Source organism: Poromitra crassiceps (assembly GCF_964638095.1).
Source record: "Poromitra crassiceps genome assembly, chromosome: 13".
In the NCBI taxonomy this organism is placed as follows: domain Eukaryota; kingdom Metazoa; phylum Chordata; class Actinopteri; order Beryciformes; family Melamphaidae; genus Poromitra; species Poromitra crassiceps.
Window position 1 is genome coordinate 43,599,090 of NC_139644.1, and position 18,670 is coordinate 43,617,759.

The window sequence follows — 18,670 nt, forward strand, 5'->3', positions numbered from 1 at the left end:
ACTGTTAAAAAGCACTCCACCGCTGTGGGTTCAGGCCAAGGTCAAGCATGCCCTCGGGCTCGTCGTCCAGAACCAGTCGGGAAATACGGTATTACCACCCAGGGGACGGTAGTACCACCCTGGCTTTGGGTTAGGGGCTTGCGCTTGGGGCCCTGGAGAGACCTCCTTTGGGGGTCTTCGAACCGCTTTAGTCGAAGTCCCCGGTCTCACCTGGAGACCCTACCCTTAACTCTTCCCACACCACCCAATATCTAAACCTGAAGACCACCCACTGCCTAAACCTTAGTCTCTTAAAATAGACACATTGCCTCCCCACTTTTCAAATGCTTCCGCCTACCGTCTGTACTTCAAGCAGGCAAAACTAGGTCAAAGCGGGGAAAGGGAAAGTCAGGGAAAATAATGAGCGATGATAGGGAGGATGGCCCGGATGTCCCGCCTAAAGGCAGGTGATTGGAGAATGCAGAAGCGATGCAGGTGATTGGAGAAAGGGGACATCCGCTCGTATTTCTCCAATCACCTGCATCGGTTTGAACTTGTGAAGGTGTGAGAAGGTGTTGCACGCCTGGTACACTGTAGTAAACAATGCAAACAAAGGTGTGTGGAAAAATAAAGGAAAATGGAAACAACAGTGGGGCTTCCTCCCTGAATAGAGCTACAGAAAAAGTCTGGAAATCCTGGAAGGACGTTTTCTTTACACATTTATTTCTTCATTTACTTCTTCAATAATGCTGTAAGTCTAATTAATTCTTCATTTATAGGCAGACATATCCAGAGTTTCCCCTAGCATTGAGTTCAGACTTATGAGAAGAAACGTTCTTCCTTGGGAGCAGTTGACAACATTTGTTTCTCACCTCTTTCTCTTTGTTTCCTTTTCACTTTCAGACGAGGATGAGGAAGAGGAGCTTTGAGCTTTGGCCGTCTTTCTGTTGAGAGAAACAACAGTGATATCAAATCACTGGATGATAGTGGTTTTTTCAAAATGTCTTTCACAGCATATATTCATTGCCACTAGGGGTGGGTGATATGGCCGTAAAATAATATCATGGTATTTCTGTGATAACGATATTCTTGACGATATCACAAAAATACTGAAAAATATGTTATTAATTTAAAGAACATACAACTGCAAACAAAAATAGTTTTATATGTCAGCGTAAACGTAACAGTTTGCCTTCAAATATTCAGTAAAAACAAAACAAAACAATCTGTTCTTTATTTTGTAAACAGTAACGTGTCAGATTCCGTTAAAAATTATGTGTACGTACAGGAGTCAATCCACTCCTATTATCTCGCGATGGCTGTAAATGTCTACTTCAGATTGACTTCAGATGAATGTGGCAGCTACCATTGCCTGTATTTTCAGTTGACTTGACACCAGTAAACCGAGGCATCAATTTATCCAGAAGATCTTAATAAACAGCCAATGACCGCGGCATCACAAAGCGGCGTCACACCTAGGGTTGTGCCGATTGGTGATCGGATCATATATTGCCGACTCAATGGCTGAAATGACGATTGATTTTTCTTAGCCGATCTCGCGCAACTCTAGTCACACCGTTACACAGCGTTCCGTCAACAAGTCCGAATATTGCCATTATCATAAAAATGATTTTTTGTATCATATTAGTTCATTCTTGGAAATCACGTTCCTGAGGTCACAGTGACCTTGATCTTTGACCACCAAAATATAATCTGTTCATCCTTGAGGCCAAGTCGATGTTTGTGGCAAATTTGATGAAATTCCGTCAAGGCATTCCTGAGATATTGCGTTAACAAGCTTGAAAATGGCGTTTGAGAGGTCACAGTGACCTTGGCCTTTGACCTTTGACTAGTGTTGGAGTACTCGAGACCGGTCTCAAGACCACATTTTGATGGTCTCGGTCTCGTCTCGGACTCGCCCTCCATCGGTCTCGGTCTCGTCTCGGGCAAGCCGGACTCGGGATTTTATTTCAAGACCAGCTGAGACCACAACTGCAGTGACATCATTACTTGCCTGTTTTTTTTTTTTTTTTTTTTACTGTGATTGGGTGTAAAATTCCCAACTTCAATCGCAACCAATAACCTTGCAGGTTGAAAGCTTCTAACGCTGTAGCCCCGCCCCTCACGTTCATGCACAAAGGAAGACAACACAGGTCAACAAGGTGGCTCGAGAAATGTCGTCCATGATAATTTAGCAGCAGGAAGGTGTTTTTATGCTTCATTCTGTCCACTGTGTTGAGCCTTTCAGAAGGTCAGTGATATGGAACTAAAGTGTTTCAGATCAAAGGATTGCATTCTGTCACTGAGTTATATACTGTACAGCCATTTATATTTGACTATAATTCCTAAATAATGATTTATTTCGTTGTTAGCAGAGCAATGGTGTAAAGGTTAAATGGTCCCGTCGCGTGTAAATGGTCTCGCATTTGTCTGGTCTTGGTCTCGTTCTCGCCCCCCCCCCCCTGTCCTGGTCTTGTCTCGGTCTCTCTTCCCCTCGGTCTTGGTCTTGTATCGGTCGCGGGTTAGGTGGTCTCGACTCCAACACTACTACAGGCTATAGAACTGTCATAACCATAGCTATGTCTATGACACTGTACCTACAGGCTATAGAACTGTAATAACCATAGCTATGTCTATGACACTGTACCTACAGGCTATAGAACTGTAATAACCATAGCTATGTCTATGACACTGTACCTACAGGCCATAGAACTGTAATAACCATAGCTATGTCTATGACACTGTACCTACAGGCTATAGAACTGTAATAACCATAGCTATTAGGGCTGTGGCGATTCCCTTATCTCCCGATTCGATACTATCACGATTCTTGGGTGCCGATTCGATTTATATTGCGATTCTTAAGTATTGCGATTCTACGATTATTGCGATTCGATATTACGATTTATTGCGATTTTTGTTTATTTTTTTCTTTTCTTTTTTCAGTTTGTTTGCTTTTTTACACTAGATTAGAACATGGGAAAAGTTGAATCATACACTAGAGACTGTATATTATATATCATGAGTAGGGCTGGGCGATATAGTTAAAAACAGGGGCGGACTGGGATCATAATTCAGGCCGGGCATTAGATACCAAGCAGGCCAGGCCGATATGGGCCAACGCGCGTGAAATTTGGGCCGTTTGAAGCCCAATTTTACAATGAGATGCACCCACTTTAACCCTGAAGTGTAATTATTACTTCAGACTAACTAATAAAGTAATAAAACCACTAGTAAACCAGTAGGCGGCGCCTGGCCTGCTGTTCAGTGAGTGGCCTGACTGCAAGCACCCACAAAAAAAAAAAAAAAAAAAAAATTTGTTGTTGTTGTTGCGATTATCGATTCTGGAATAAAAGATCGATCCAAAAAATCGTGACATTAAAAATCGCGATACTTAGGTGAATCGATTTTTTCCCCCACCCCTAATAGCTATGTCTATGACACTGTACCTACAGGCTATAGAACTGTAATAACCATAGCTATGTCTATGACACTGTACCTACAGGCTATAGAACTGTCATAGCTATGGCTATGAGACCTACAGGCTATAGAACTGTCATAACCATAGCTATGGCTATGGCACTGTACCTTAGGGCTGCACGATTATGGCAAAAATCATAATCACGATTATTTTGATTGATATTGAGATCACGATTATTTAACACGATTACTCATTGACATTGAGAACATCATGAATTTATTCAACATTTACACTGCCTTTTTATTTAACATTGGATGTCTTTGGATTTGAGATATAATTGAAAATAAATAAGTGAAAATAAATAATAAAAGTGCAAAGATTTAGAAATAAAATAAAAACTAAAATAAATATACAGTATAGGCCTACTATGTTGCAGTGAACTGCCACAACCAACTGCAACTATTAATCTACATTCAATATGTTGGTAAACATCTGAACTAGTAGTCCTTAAACCTCAAAACTAACCAAATGAGAACGAGTAACGTTAGTTTACATTACATTAAATTACTCATTTGGCAGATGCTTTTATCCAAAGCGACTTACGTCGTTTAGGTTCATAATAGGCTATCGTTAATGTTTATCTGTGAGCTCTGTTAGCTGTTGAATATGCGGTCGCATTGTGTCCTGAATCGATGACTGTATGCGGTGGCAGTAACTAGATGGGGCTTTGTATTTTTGTTCGTTTGGCGTTTATTGCTTGGTCATAGACCACTTTGTGAGTGGATTTCAAGTGATAGGTTGTGTTGCGAGGTGCAGCCACGACCGCGCATATCTTGCACTGTTTGTTCCAAGTCTGTGGCTGTGATTGACAGGTGGGTCAAAACTCGCATCGCAATTCCGTGCTGTATATTCGCATCGCTCCTGATGTGTGGACCTTTAAACTCGGCGAAAGTAACCATAGTGTTTCCACCCCACATACGTTGTTTTACCTCTCCTCTCGACCAGCGGCTCTCTTTCTGTGACTTCTCTCATCTTATTCTTGTGCTACCACGAAATAAGCGGGGAGGAGAAGTGCCGTGGCTCTCTGTTCACATGACGACAGTCATTCCCAACTCGAGCGGTGTGTGTGTGTGTTTTGGGCTTTGGGGGAGGGGCCGAGCACACCGCTGCAAAGGAAAGGGTGCGCTCGATTTACAACACAAGACAGAACGAGAGTGACAAGAGCCGCAAAATCGTTGTATGTCGATTATCTTGTTTTCATAATCGTGGACAGCCCAAATCGTAATCATGATTAAAATTCGATTAATCGCCCAGCCCTACTGTACCTACAGGTTAGTGGTCTCACGGTACACAGAAGTCACGGTTCGGTACGTACCTCGGATTTCGGAGTGACGGTTCGGTACAACGAACCGATATGGCCGATGCTGATATTTAGAGAGCAGGGCAGCCGATGGTCGATACATAATGCCGATTGTTTTTTTAATTTTAAAATACGATTTAAATATAATAATGAATTAGAGTATTTGGGTAAAAAAATCAACTAGCCTATATTTCCATTATCCATTCATGCACGTTGAAAATCTAATATACTATTATACTGTACATCTAATGTAAGATGGTTATCTTAGCCAGTACAGTAACATGTTTTTTTTTTATGAAATAGAAAAATACATTGGGGTTATGCGGTAGATTTCAGTAGTGACTGGTAGGCTATAGTGAGAGCAGTATGTCAGAGAACTCATTCAATTGCATTATTCTAAACATTAACCATAATAATGATAAACTTGCAGCCAGAGTCTAGTATTCTGCATGTCATGTACCTCAGGATCCCCAGTCCCCTCCTTACCCTTTTCCCTGCTCCGCCTCAGAGTCAGAGCTGTCCGAAGAGGATGAAGATGAGGAAGAAGAAGAGGAGGAGGAGGAAGAGGAGGAGCTAGTGCTCCTCTTTCCTTTCTTGTTTTCTTTCCCCTCCTTCCCGTTGACGGCGTTCTCGCTCCTGACCGTCTGGTCTGAGGAGCGCGGTGCTGCCGGTGGGGTCTGCTTCAGAGCAGGAGCCCCCGGCACCTCCCTGGCTTCTCTGCCGGCCGGAGGCGGATGGGAGCGTCTGCCCTCTCCGTGTTGGCCTCGGTTATCTGGAGCCGGGACATGGGAGGAGGAGGAGTCTCTGGTGGGGGCGGATGACGGAGAGGAGCGACCTTTCCTCCCCCTGTCCGCCTCTTTGCTCTCTGGCTCCTCTCTGCGCTCTCTCTCCGGTGGTGGTTTGGCCTCTCTCCTCTCTGGCTCCTCTCTGCGCTCTCTCTCCGGTGGTGGTTTGGCCTCTCTCCTCTCTGGCTCCTCTCTGCGCTCTCTCTCCGGTGGTGGTTTGGCCTCTCTCCTCTCTGGCTCCTCTCTGCGCTCTCTCTCCGGTGGTGGTTTGGCCTCTCTCCTCTCTGGCTCCTCTCTGCGCTCTCTCTCCGGTGGTGGTTTGGCCTCTCTCCTCTCTGGATCCTCTCTGCGCTCTCTCTCCGGTGGTGGTTGTTTGGCCTCTCTCCTCTCTGGCTCCTCTCTGCGCTCTCTTTCCGGTGGTGGTTGTTTGGCCTCTCTCCTCTCTGGCTCCTCTCTGCGCTCTCTTTCCGGTGGTGGTTGTTTGGCCTCTCTCCTCTCTGGCTCCTCTCTGCGCTCTCTTTCCGGTGGTGGTTTGGCCTCTCTCCTCTCTGGCTCTGCTCCGCGCTCTCTCTCCGGTGGCAGCTTGGCGTCTTTCCTCTCTCGGGCCGGCGAGGGCGAGGTTGAAGAGGAGGAGCCAGAGGAGGAGCCAGAGGAGGAGGAGGAGGAGGAGGAGGAGCGGCGGGGAGGAGGAGCATCTTTTAGCTGCTGGCGCTCTTTTAGCTGCTGGCGCTCCTTCTCTCTCGCCCTCTCTCTCTCTCTCTCCGCCTCCCTCTGTCTGGTCCTCTCTCGCTCCTTTTCTCTCTCTCTTTCCCGCTCTCGAGAGAGCGAGCGGCTGCTCCGCCTTCGTCGCGGTGGTGAGGGAGAGCGGCGGGACCTTAAAGGGGAAGCAGTAAAGACGGAATTAAAAGAGCCACATGCAAAAGGAGGAGGAGCTTAGTACAGCTGCAACTGTATATCCACCTTATTTCTAGTGGCCATGATGCCTATGCGTTTTTCTTCCGGTGTGATCCTCCCAGCCTTGTTGCTGACAGCTTGACACCCGTCTGGGCGAACGGAGCAAATCACTAATCAGGTCCAGCTTGGCAGAAATCTCGTCGATAAATATCCCTTTAAGAGCGCAGTGTCCACCCTACTGTGGCTAATGTTAGCGGCTAGCTAGCTATGTTACATGGCAGTAAAATGCCACTAAATGACCAAATTGATTTAACTTTTAACCATTTCGAGTAACACTGTTTCCATACGGACCCCCAGCATTGGTTAGTTGTTTATAACGTGACTATATTTATAACTTTTATAACGTACTCCGGTTTCCGGTTTATAATTCGGGTCTGCAGCCAGAGTATAACAAAGGAAATGGCAAGCTGCCACAATAAGTCACGTTAAACCGGAACTTGTACCCATAATTATTTGTACAGTGGGCCATTCAAAAATAAGGTGGATAGAGATGAGACATTTCCGAACTAGGATGAAAACCACCCGGAAATTATGGGTTGGCAGCCAAATGATTCTATGGAGCAGTAGAGCAATAGCCTGGTAAACCAGCCTCATGTGAACTCACATTTCATTTTGTTCTTCGTTCCCGTCTGGCCTGAAGCCTTCACAAGTCTTTGTAGTGGGCGGAAGTTGGGCGGGTGTACTTGCCTTGACAGACAGCAGAGAGCCCCAGGGATGACGCATTTTTGTAGTCGGAATGCGGAAGTCCCATACTTCCTGGTTCTTCACTGTTTCTGCCTATGGGATTTTTGAATGGGTTTTTGCCGCGATGCTTCAAGTAAGGTCTCTGGGCAACGCAAGCTTAATCAAACGCGAACCAGTGTTCAGCGGGATAATCTGCACACATGAGGACCACTTTTATGAGTTTTGAAGCATAGCATGCGAGCCCTAGAAGTAAAAAGCTTGTGCTAAGCTAATCCAGAACTACACAGTGTCGCATAGGCTTCCCCGTCACGTCACCACTCAACCTGGACTGTTGTTGATGTGTGCGCTGCTGTGCACTGATTACCCTGGGCGTATCCAGGTGAGGGAAAGAGAATTTCCATGTTCGTCCTTTGAAGTGATGACGTTATTGACGTATAATATCCCCGTCGACTCAACAGTGTAGTCTCATTTTGCCATTTGCTAGCTAGCCGCCCGTTTTTAAGCACGTAAAAGCTTCAAAACTCATAAAAGTGGTCCTCATGTGTGAAGATTATCCTACTGAACACTGGTTCGCGTTTGATTCAGCTTGCATTGCCCAGAGACCTTATTAGAAGCATCGCGCCAAAAACCCATTCAAAAATCCCATAGGCGAAAACAGTGAAGAACTCGGAAGTGTTAGCATCGATGTTTTCCGGACTCGTTCCTGGGGCTCTCTACTCCTTCAGACAATCAGTGTTGGATCCAGTCAAACCCAAATCCACTTGGCAGAACGACAAAAACATTTTCCGCCCAGAAACTCAGCTGTTTAAACTAGTCGAACATTGACATTACTCCTCGAGGCGGACAGGCAAGGAGGCGGCCATTACCGTTTTGCTAGGGACGTTCTGATTGGACGGTTACGATGTCAACTACGAGGCGGGTCGCTGATTGGCTCGTCCGCTTTGTAGTTTCTGCAGACAGCCCTCCTAGAGGTGAGGCCAGACCGTCCCGCAGAACCAAAGGAAATGTGAGTTCACGTGACCGGCTGGTTTACCAGGCTAGTAGAGTAATATCTTATGAGTGCTTGTATCAAATCCTTACAAAGTGAACCGGATCAGTTTTACAGATGTTTTACTACAGGTAGGTCCAGGCGGACCTGATGTTGGGCACATTTTGGGCACCCTGTGTGCCATTTCACTTTTCTATGGTAGAAGACTGAAAAATATTTTTAGGTATTCAGTTAATATGCGTTATGGTTTGGGTAAACCTCAAGCGTTGCATCTGTGTTTTTACTGCGTGCAAAGCATCAAAAGGGATTCTTCAATACGCACGCAAAGCCTGGGGCGTTACGCAGAGGGATATCTCGGGAACCCATTGGTTGATTTGGATGATTGACACCTCTATGGAACCGTCAGAGCCAATAGAATCGATGTGGAGTGAAAGAATGTCGCACAGTTTTCCAGGAAATGCCGTGGAGGCGAACACAAAGATCGTATATTGTGTGAAGGCGACCCACTCCATGTAAAACCATGGCTTTGTAAACACCATGACTGTAAAAAAAAAACTTTTCAAGATGATGGAGGCATTAGGAGTAGCAAGTAGTAGCGTTTTTATGAAGTCTAACACAACTTTTGATTGTAAAACAGCAAAAGGGAAGACATCATTTATAGTTTTATCTGTTAAAAGTTAAAAACTTTTTGCTGTTCTTTGACAGCCTACTGACTGAGTTTTCTCTCAGCAACGAGCCTTGCACCGTTGGAAACAGCCGACTCTAAGCTTTCGAATGTCGTCTTTGTTTGTGTGGAAAGGATTTAGTCCCAAAAACAAATGCCGCCATTTATTTCCCCCTACATTTCGTAAAATGCTTGGAATTTTTTTTTTTACTTGGTCAAACCAAGCGATTCAGCTATATTTAGAATCAGAGACCATATAACATTTCATTCTGGTAAAAAAAACAAAAACAAAAAACAATTTTATTTAGTTTTTGTCCAAATGAAACTATCATAAATTATGTTCTCCCTATCATGTATTCCATGTATGGCTTTACACAAAATATGGAGAAACATAGCCTACATTTGCCACATTCATTTAATTAGGTGTCTATTCTGTATAAAACCCAATCCAAAGGGAACATCACTGTTGTACATATTATGCATACGGTAATAAATAATCAAAATTAGGAGGGATTTTTTTTTAATTTAGCTGCCGGACAAACTCTTGTTTTGATGCTTATCCACCTTATTTTTGGCGGCCATTTTGCCTTACGTTAACGATGGGTTCTATTTCCGGTGTAACCAATTTAGATAACCCCCCAGCCCCCGACAAAAAAAACGTCTGAGGATTTTACCCTTTTACAGCAGAGCCATTCTGCTCTACAGCCGTGTTGTTCGGGTGCTGGGATAACGTAATGCATTGTGGGTAGTCGGCTACTAACTGTGGTGGCTAATGTTAGCGGCTAGCTAGCTATGTTACATGGCAGTAAAACGCCACCAAATTGATTTAACTTTTAACCATTTCGAGTAACACACATTTCGAGTTTCCATACGGACCTCCAGCGTTGGTTAGTTGTTTATAACGTTTTATAACTTTTATAACGGACTCCAGCTTCCGGTTTATAATTCAGGTCTGCAGCCAGAGTATAACAAAGGAAATGGCAAGCGGCAACAATGAGTCACGTTAAACCGGACCTTGTACCCACAATTCTTTTTTTACAGTGGGGCATTCAAAAATAAGGTGGATAGCCTAAGTATTGTCTTGGCTGAACAACATTCCAATCACAGGCACAGCACAGTAAAGAGGATATGAATGTGGTGTGTAATTCATCATAGATCTACTAGCCACTAGATTTAGCTCTCAAAGTGCACCAGATTGATGCATTTTACCACAACAACTCAAAATCCTGTGGGAACCACTGTCTCACCTGTTGGGGGGGCTGAACCAGTGTCTCATCTGTTGGGGGGGGGGGGGCTGAACCACTGTCTCACCTGTTGGGGGGGCTGAACCACTGTCTCACCTGTTGGGGGGGCTGAACCAGTGTCTCATCTGTTGGGGGGGGGGGGGCTGAACCACTGTCTCACCTGTTGGGGGGACTGAACCACTGTCTCACCTGTTGGGGGGGCTGAACCACTGTCTCACCTGTTGGGGGGGCTGAACCACTGTCTCACCTGTTGGGGGGGCTGAACCACTGTCTCACCTGTTGGGGGGGCTGAACCACTGTCTCACCTGTTTGGGGGGGGGGGGGGGCTGAACCACTGTCTCACCTGTTGGGGGGGGGGGGGGGGCTGAACCACTGTCTCACCTGTTGGGGGGGGCTGAACCACTGTCTCACCTGTTGGGGGGGCTGAACCACTGTCTCACCTGTTGGGGGGGCTGAACCACTGTCTCACCTGTTGGGGGGGGGGGGGGGGGCTGAACCACTGTCTCACCTGTTGGGGGGGGGGGGGGGGGGGGGGGGGCTGAACCACTGTCTCACCTGTTGGGGGGGGGCTGAACCAGTGTCTCACCTGTTGGGGGGGCTGCGCCTCCTTGGACTTCTGGACCTGCTCCTCCTGGCTGGCCGATCTCGCTCTCTGTCCCTCCCTCCTCTATCTCTTTCCCGCTCCCTTTCCCTCTCTCTCTCCTTCTCTCTGTCTCTCTGCCGTTCCCTTTCGCGATCCGACCAGGCCGGGGGAGGGGAAGCTCGCCTGGAGCGGAGTGGGGGGTCCTGGTACTGCTGAGGCGGTGTGCGCAGGCGGGCCGGGGGGGCGGCGGGTTTGGGGCACGGAGGGGCCACGGGGCTGGGTCTCCTCACGCTCTCTCTCTCCCTCCCTCTCTCCTTCTCGCCGTCAGTGGGGGAGTAGCGCTCACCGCCTCGGCTGGCGGCCGCTCTGTTGGGCGGGGAAGCGGGCGGACTGGGGCTGTCCATCTGTGTGGGACTGTACCGCTCCTGCCCTCGGGCTCGGGGGGCGTGGTCCTCCGCCGGACCTCTTTGGGCAAGTCTCTCCTTCTCAGACGGTACACACCTCTCTCCTCCCCCTCCTGCCCTTTCCTTCAGGGCTTGCCGCTGTCCGTCACTCTCGGAGGCGGAGCCTTCTCTTGCACCGTTGGCTAGATACCTGTGAACAGCGGCACCGATGGCGGGCTGCACACTTTTCGGCGGGCTGTCTTTCCCCTTCCCTGCCGGCGCCGCCTTCTTCGCCTTGTCCTCGTCTTCGGAGGACGAGGACGAAGAGGACGAATCAGAGGACGAAGAAGAAGAGGAGGAGGAGCTGTCACTGTCGCTATCGCTACTGCTGCTGCTCTCTTTTTCTTTATTGTCCCGTTTCTCCCTCTCCTCCTGCTTCTCCTTTCTCTGAGGGCTTGGCTCCTTCTCTTGCCTCTCCATCGTCTGCGGTCTCTCGGCCCTGCCTCTCTCCGCGGGCCTTTTTTCCACTGGGCTGGTTTTGTCTGCTCGATGCTCCTCTGACGGTTGGATGGGCGCCGGCTGAGCGGCGGAGGAATGTCGGCTGGACCTCGGCTCGCCCTGCTTTCTGTCGCCGTCGGCTCCTCGCTCTCTCTCCTGCTCCCTCTCCTTTTTATTCTCCTTGCTCAGCTCCCTCTCCCTCTCCTCCTCATCCCTTTCTTTCTCTCTTCTCCGCTCATACTCCCTCTGGCGACCGTTGGCGAGGGGCGAACGGGGGGCGGGCGACGGGGAATGGTGGTGTGCGCCCCTCCCCCGGTCATTTTTCGGGTGGTGAGGCGACGCCTCTCGCTCCCGTCCCTTCCCGTTATTGTTCCCGTTGTCTCGGTCATTTGGTGCCCGCAGGTGCTGATCTCTCTCCGTCCGGTGCTCCCTTTCCCCACTCCTGTCCCTCCTTGGCCTCTCTGGGGGCGGTGAGGGTGATGATGAAGAAGATGAAGAGTCATGTCTTGGCTTTTTGTCCTGTTTCTTCTCGTCCTTTTCCCGTTCCGTTTCTCTGCTCTTGGCCCTCCTGCTCTCCTGTTTAGGAGGAGAAGGAGATGGGGAGGAGGAGGAGGAGGATGATGATGACGATGATGAGTCATGTCGGGTCCTTTGTGGGACTTTCTCCTGCTCCTCTCTGCTTCTTGAGCGCCTGCCTTTCTCCTCTCTGGTTCTTGAACCCCTCCCTTTCTCGTCTCTGCTTCTTGAACCCATCCCTTTCTCCTCTCTGGTTCTTGAACCCCTCCCTTTCTCCTCTCTGGTTCTTGAACCCCTCCCTTTCTCTTCTCTGCTTCTTGAGCGCCTCCCTTTCTCTTCTCTGCTTCTTGAGCGCCTCCCTTTCTCCTCTCTGCTTCTTGAACCCCTCCCTTTCTCTTCTCTGCTTCGTGAACGCTGCCCTTTCTCCCTCTCAATTTCTCTGCTTCTTGAGCGCCTCCCTTTCTCCTCTCTGGTTCTTGAACCCCTCCCTTTCTCTTCTCTGCTTCTTGAGCGCCTCCCTTTCTCCTCTCTGCTTCGTGAACGTCGCCCTTTCTCCCTCTCCTTCTGTCTGCTTCTTGAGCGCCTCCCTCTCTCGGCCTCCCTGCTCCATGCAGGTCTGCCTTTCTCTGGTTGCGGGGTGGGAGAGGGGGAGGAGTCGTCGTGTCTCCTCTTGGAGGCCTTGTCTCGCTCGTTCTCCCTCGCCTGCTCTCTCTCTCTCTCCTGGTTGGCCCTCTGCTGATGTCCAGGAGGGCTGTGGCTCCTTGGAGATTTCTATAAGACCAAGAAGGAGCATGTCAAGGAAAGACACCATGGAATATCAGGTGGGGGAAAAACGTTTGCAGAAGGTGACATAAAACGCATCTCATCTTTTGCTAAGTATCACCTAGAGCCAAATCACAGACGGAATTGTGTTAAGTGCCAATAAAAATGATCAACTGTAAAACGTGGAATACTGCAGAATTTGCCATAATTGGGCTGAAATTCAACAATTCAACAGGCTAAACTGTAACAAGTTATATCAGCAGCAACGCAACATTCATGCTGTAGTGGTAGCAGCCATCTTAACTCTTCTTCTACTGTCAGTCGCATTCAACAGTGGCTACTTTACAATAGTGTCCCTGGTGGTGGACTGTAGAATACATGTAAATGACAGAACACAACAGAAGTCTGTCTGTCTGAAATCTGACTGTCTAAAAAATTCTGAAGTGAATGTTTTGTTCACAATACATTCAGTCAGGGCTGGTGACTGCGCCCGTTTTACTCGCATATGCGACTAAAAATAGAACAGTGCGAATTGTAAAATGCCTTTTGGGGCACGTGTGCGAGTACAGAATTCGACCGTCAATATATATATTTATTTTTTCAGAGCGTTAACAATCAGACCGGCATTCAGTCCCAGTTCACTTGAAGGCAACAGTGTTGCCTTGAACCAATGGTGACTGGTGAAAAAAAGCACGTGATCTCAGCGGAAACGAAACTAGAGAGAGAGGGAGTCCACATAGCCGATCCTGTGCGCCGGTCGGCTTTCCCCTTTTTTGGGTCAATTACCTGCAGCTGCACGATGCACGCATTCACGTGACGTGCGCGCACCCCAAGCAGCCAAAAGGAAACACACGCCAGCATGTCCTCCTCATTGTGGAAATTTTACAGTTTGTCACACATGCAAGTCGAAAATAAGCCGCGGAGGGGCCGGGTACGTTGCCGAGTCCCACTCGGCGTAGGTTACACTCGGCGAGTCCACTCTGAGCGGCTCGCTTCACCTCACCGGCCCCTCTCTCTCCCCGGCCACAGCGCAACACAGCCGGCTTGGCGAAGTGAAGGTACTACCAGCTGCAGTCCACATCACCGCTGCCTGCTGCAGATCAGCTGCTGCTGCTATGTCAGTCACGTTGTAACGTGGATACAGGAGAGGACTATTTGTTTCGTATTGCGAATAGAACGACAAACATAATATTAAAACGCATTGGACCAGTGTGCAAGATTTTCTGTGCGCGATGATTATTTTTTCAGATGGCGGATTAAAAAAACAGACTCTGTGTGTAAACTCTGATATTCAAACTGAGTCAACTCAAACTCATTTCCTCATCTACTCAAGAACAGCCAAATCCACAACTGTAGAGTGGGCATGGCTTCAAAGGTCTGGGCTCCAGACCCAACCTGGCTGCAGACAAGTGGGCGGACCTCACCCTCCTCTCCAGACCTATAGGCTATAAACTCCTTGTCCATGGATAACATTTTGATGTTTATTTATTTTATTTTATTAGTTTATTAGGCAGGGACATATACAAAAACACATTAAACCCCATAGGGGAAGAGATGCTTTGTAACAGATTTAGCCATAGGCTACTTTCCATCTGGAGCCCCTGTTCTGTTGCACCTTTTTTCTTTTGGAAAAGTAAATGCATGATAGCTGTGGGATATAGCCTACTGGAATTAATTGTTTTATATTCATTGTATTTAGACAAAAAAGAAAAGTTCTGTCCAGTAACCTGGAACACTTATTTTTAGATCTTTTTGAGTGAGATCGCCAGCATTGGGTAGCAGTTGGGTAGTGTATCTCCAGTCAGTTGGGTAGTGTATCTCCAGTCAGTTGGGTAGTGTATCTCCAGTCAGTTGGGTAGTGTATCTCCAGGGTTGTAATACTCACCCCTCTGCCTCCCTGCCCATGTGGGCTGTGTTCTTCGTAGCCCCGCCTCCTCCTGTCCGGGGACCTCCCCTTCCTGCCTTCGTCGGCTGTCCTTGACGGTTGGTCCTGTTGTCGTGATCTCGGTGGGGCGGGAGACTGGCTATTGATATCAGGGGGGGGGGGGAGAACAGTGATTTGAGAGATGACAGTGGTCTATTGTGGGAAGTGTTGCTTTAACACTTTTTTTTTTACACACAATTTGGGCAGAATTCTAAGACGTGTAGATAAAAAGACATCCCTGTTTGTAGAATAACGGTTGGCTGTGAACTGTGTGGATTTTTAAAGGCCGGGCGCATGTACGTACGGACAACCCGGACATATATAAGGCCTCTGCCCACGGCGATCGCCGGCGGAGGCATAGCAATGTTCTTACCTGTGAGCAGAGCTGGAGGAGACACTCCTGTTTCGCCGAGCCTTGGCCTTTGGAGGACTCGTGGGTTCACTCTCCTTCCGCTTCCTCTTGGAGCCCTTGTGCTTGTCATCTGAAGAACTATGGGGGGACAGAAAAAAAGCAATGATATGCTAGAAAGCTCCACCGACGCTTCTTCCAGCCACGACAGAGATGATGAACACAGTGGGAACGGTCACACCTACCTGTCCATCTCCTCTTCGTCCTCTTCTGAAGCCTCTCTGAAAGAAACAAACATTTCCAGTCAACCCACATGACAGACATGTACAGACATGAAATCAGCACGAGAAAGACAACGTGAGAATACAATGGGGGTAGAATACCGTTTCTTTTTCTTCTTTTTGGATTTCTTTTTCTCTCGGTGCGGAGAGGACGAGGGACTCTCTGAGCTGATGACACAAGGAACAATCAATGTCAAACAATTTTAAATCACTAGCAATCTTGCGCAACATGTTGTGGCATTTATGACATCGCTGATGTCACGATTTGCCTCACAAATCACGACTCTGGAGACAAGTCATGTGATTTATGACATCGCTGATGATGTCATGATTTGTCTTGGCTATTTCATAGTGTCTTGTAAGCCCATATGGGCTGGGCACCCTAAGGTGCATGACACTTAAATAAAAATATCAATCAATCAATCATGTAGTGATGCTCCGATATGAAAAGTTTGGCCGATAACGATAACCGATATTAAAATTGCTGTTATGGCCGATAACCGATATTTATCGATGTCGATATGATCTGTATAAAAACAAGTTTATATGATAATCAATTTTGTACATACTGAAAAACACATGTAAACACTGAATTTGAAAAGGAATGGATTTTTTTTACCACATTGTTTCCTCTCAATGTGAAGATTTTGGCTGATAACGATAACCGATATTAACATTGCAAATCGGACTGATGTCGATATGTTAAAAAAATTCATTCATTCAACATCGGCAGATAACGATATGATTGCCGATATTTTGCATCCATAACGGTTTGCATCACAAATCACTGATGATGTCCCGATTTGCGTCACATTTCTAGGGTGGAGACTCAGGAGGCCATGCGCCATGGGCAACATGTGGGATTTATGACATCACTGACGATTAGGGGTGCGCCGATCGATCGGCACGCGATGGGAATCAGGCCTAAAATATGAGATCGGATAATTGTGATAATGCTTTATTTGCGGTGATTGCAAAACCGATTGATGATGCAAAAGACGTGAGCATTGTGCTCAAAATGGCCGCATGCAAACACAGCTGAAACATCTCAGCGGTGTCATTACAAAAGCCGTTTTCACACATGTGCTTTATACCTGCTTTATACTATATAATATATATATTAGGGGTGGGGGAAAAAATCGATTCACCCAAGTATCGCGATTTTTAATGTCACGATTTTTTGGATCGATCTTTTATTCCAGAATCGATAATCGCAAATTAAAAAAAAAAAAAAAAAAAAAAAAATTTTGGGTGCTTGCAGTCAGGCCACTCACTGAACAGCAGGCCAGGCGCTGCCTACTGGTTTACTAGTGGTTTTATTACTTTATTAGTTAGTCTGAAGTAATAATTACACTTCAGGGTTAAAGTGGGTGCATCTCATTGTAAAATTGGACTTCAAACGGCCCAAATCTGGCTTCAAACGGCCCAAATTTCACGCGCGTTGGCCCATATCGGCCTGGCCTGCTTGGTATCTAATGCCCGGCCTGAATTATGATCCCAGTCCGCCCCTGTTTTTAACTATATCGCCCAGCCCTACTCATGATATATAATATACAGTCTCTAGTGTATGATTCAACTTTTCCCATGTTCTAATCTAGTGTAAAAAAGCAAACAAACTGAAAAAAGAAAAGAAAAAAATAAACAAAAATCGCAATAAATCGTAATATCGAATCGCAATAATCGTAGAATCGCAATACTTAAGAATCGCAATATAAATCGAATCGGCACCCAAGAATCGTGATAGTATCGAATCGGGAGATAAGTGAATCGCCACAGCCCTAATATATATATAATAATATAATATATATAATGCTTCTGCTTTATACCGGGAAATGAGCAGAAAGCGGTGTAATGCTTTCATGTGTGAAAGTTGTTTTCTGGCACAAGCACGCCCCCGTCATGGCTGATCTTTTACTACCTCCTAGGTAGTGACAGGACCGGTATGCTGGCAGAGCGACTCAAGTGTGAAACGTGTCAAGTCATTTGCCGGTCCTTCTCTCATGGGCGCGGTGTACACACGTTGCTTAAAGTCGAACTGAACCCGTATCGTCACGTGCGTCGCAGTCCGTTTCAGACTGAAAACATAATTTGTCTGAGATGACAAATTGAGAGAGCGGACAATCCGATGAATGGGTGCTGCCCGCCCGCCTGGAATCTCCGAGGGCAGACCCCTGACAACCACGCTCTCAAACGCGCGCCTTTTACGCTATTTCTGTAAATACGATATGCCTGGAATGCGCGTTTTAACGAGCCAGTTACATTTCTTTGCATTCTTAGAGATTATAGTTTTTGTTTTGTGTTCATGTTTCTAACAATTGGCCAAGTTAGTACGGTAGTTAGTTTATGGGATAGGAATTCTGCCAGATGACAGGCACTAGGCGGGGGTAGAAATGGGGTAGAAATTTGATAGTACTAGGTGACGTCAGCAAACTGTACATTACTGTTATCAATGAAATCTTGAAAAATTAACTTTTGATGTGAAAAAGTGTGAAAAACTAAAGAAATTTGACTTTTGTGATTTTGTTTGCATACATTATTAAATAGGTGCACCCAGGTATTTGAACTACGGTAAAAGAAAAGAAAAGTCTTTTATGAGTTCAGCTCGACTTTAACGTTCCAGCGTGCATAATCTAATCATTCGCGCACCAGCTCAGTGGCCTTGGGGTCTGAGTGTCTGCCCTGAGACTGGGAGGTCGTGAGTTCGATCCCCGGCCGAGTCATACCAAAGACTATAAAAATGGGACCCATTTGCCTCCCTGCTTGGCACTCAGCATCAAAGGGTTGGAATTGGGGGGTTAAATCACCATGTGATTCCCGAGCGCACGCTGCCGCTCACCGCTCCCCCAGGGGATGGGTCAAATGCGGAGAACAAATTTCACACATTGTGTGACAATCAGTGGGACTTTACCTTTACTTACATCAAAGCAAACTGGCAAAATTATCTTCTCGTAACCTTGCGATAAGAGCGGTATGTCTGCTTCATGTGTGGGCGTGCCGATTTCCCCCCCTCCCCTCTCTGCTCGCTCTCTGGCCAGTCCTTCAGTCCTCCGCAGCAGCCCGACACACAGGACAGGCACAGCGAAAATGGCAGCGGCTTGTTCTGAGAGTCTTGGAAGCCGCCCAACGCTTGTGGAGAAAGCAGATGCACGAAGCGAAATGTGGAAGTATTTTGCTTACGTTGCCGACAGCGAAGGCAAGTCCCTGGACACATCAAACGAAGCCAGTCTGTAAAAAGTGCTTCAACGCGCCGCAGGTGAACGGATAAACCAGGCTATTTCTCTCCGACGGGAACCCA

The 18,670-nt window shown here is 47.1% G+C and overlaps 1 protein-coding gene across 2 annotated transcripts in view; it reads right to left on the bottom strand.

Annotated features, from left to right (window-relative positions):
• srrm2 (serine/arginine repetitive matrix 2) overlaps positions 1–18,670 on the bottom strand; it is a 49,134-nt gene that overhangs the window by 3,498 nt on the left and 26,966 nt on the right. For both annotated transcript variants that reach the window (XM_083649248.1, XM_083649247.1), the window contains exons 6-12: positions 15,478–15,543; positions 15,340–15,375; positions 15,119–15,235; positions 14,707–14,845; positions 10,666–12,830; positions 5,247–6,419; positions 852–923 (exon numbers count right to left, since the gene is read on the bottom strand). In XM_083649248.1, the coding sequence (XP_083505374.1) occupies positions 852–923; positions 5,247–6,419; positions 10,666–12,830; positions 14,707–14,845; positions 15,119–15,235; positions 15,340–15,375; positions 15,478–15,543 (3,768 nt within the window). The remainder of the gene's footprint in view (positions 1–851; positions 924–5,246; positions 6,420–10,665; positions 12,831–14,706; positions 14,846–15,118; positions 15,236–15,339; positions 15,376–15,477; positions 15,544–18,670) is intronic.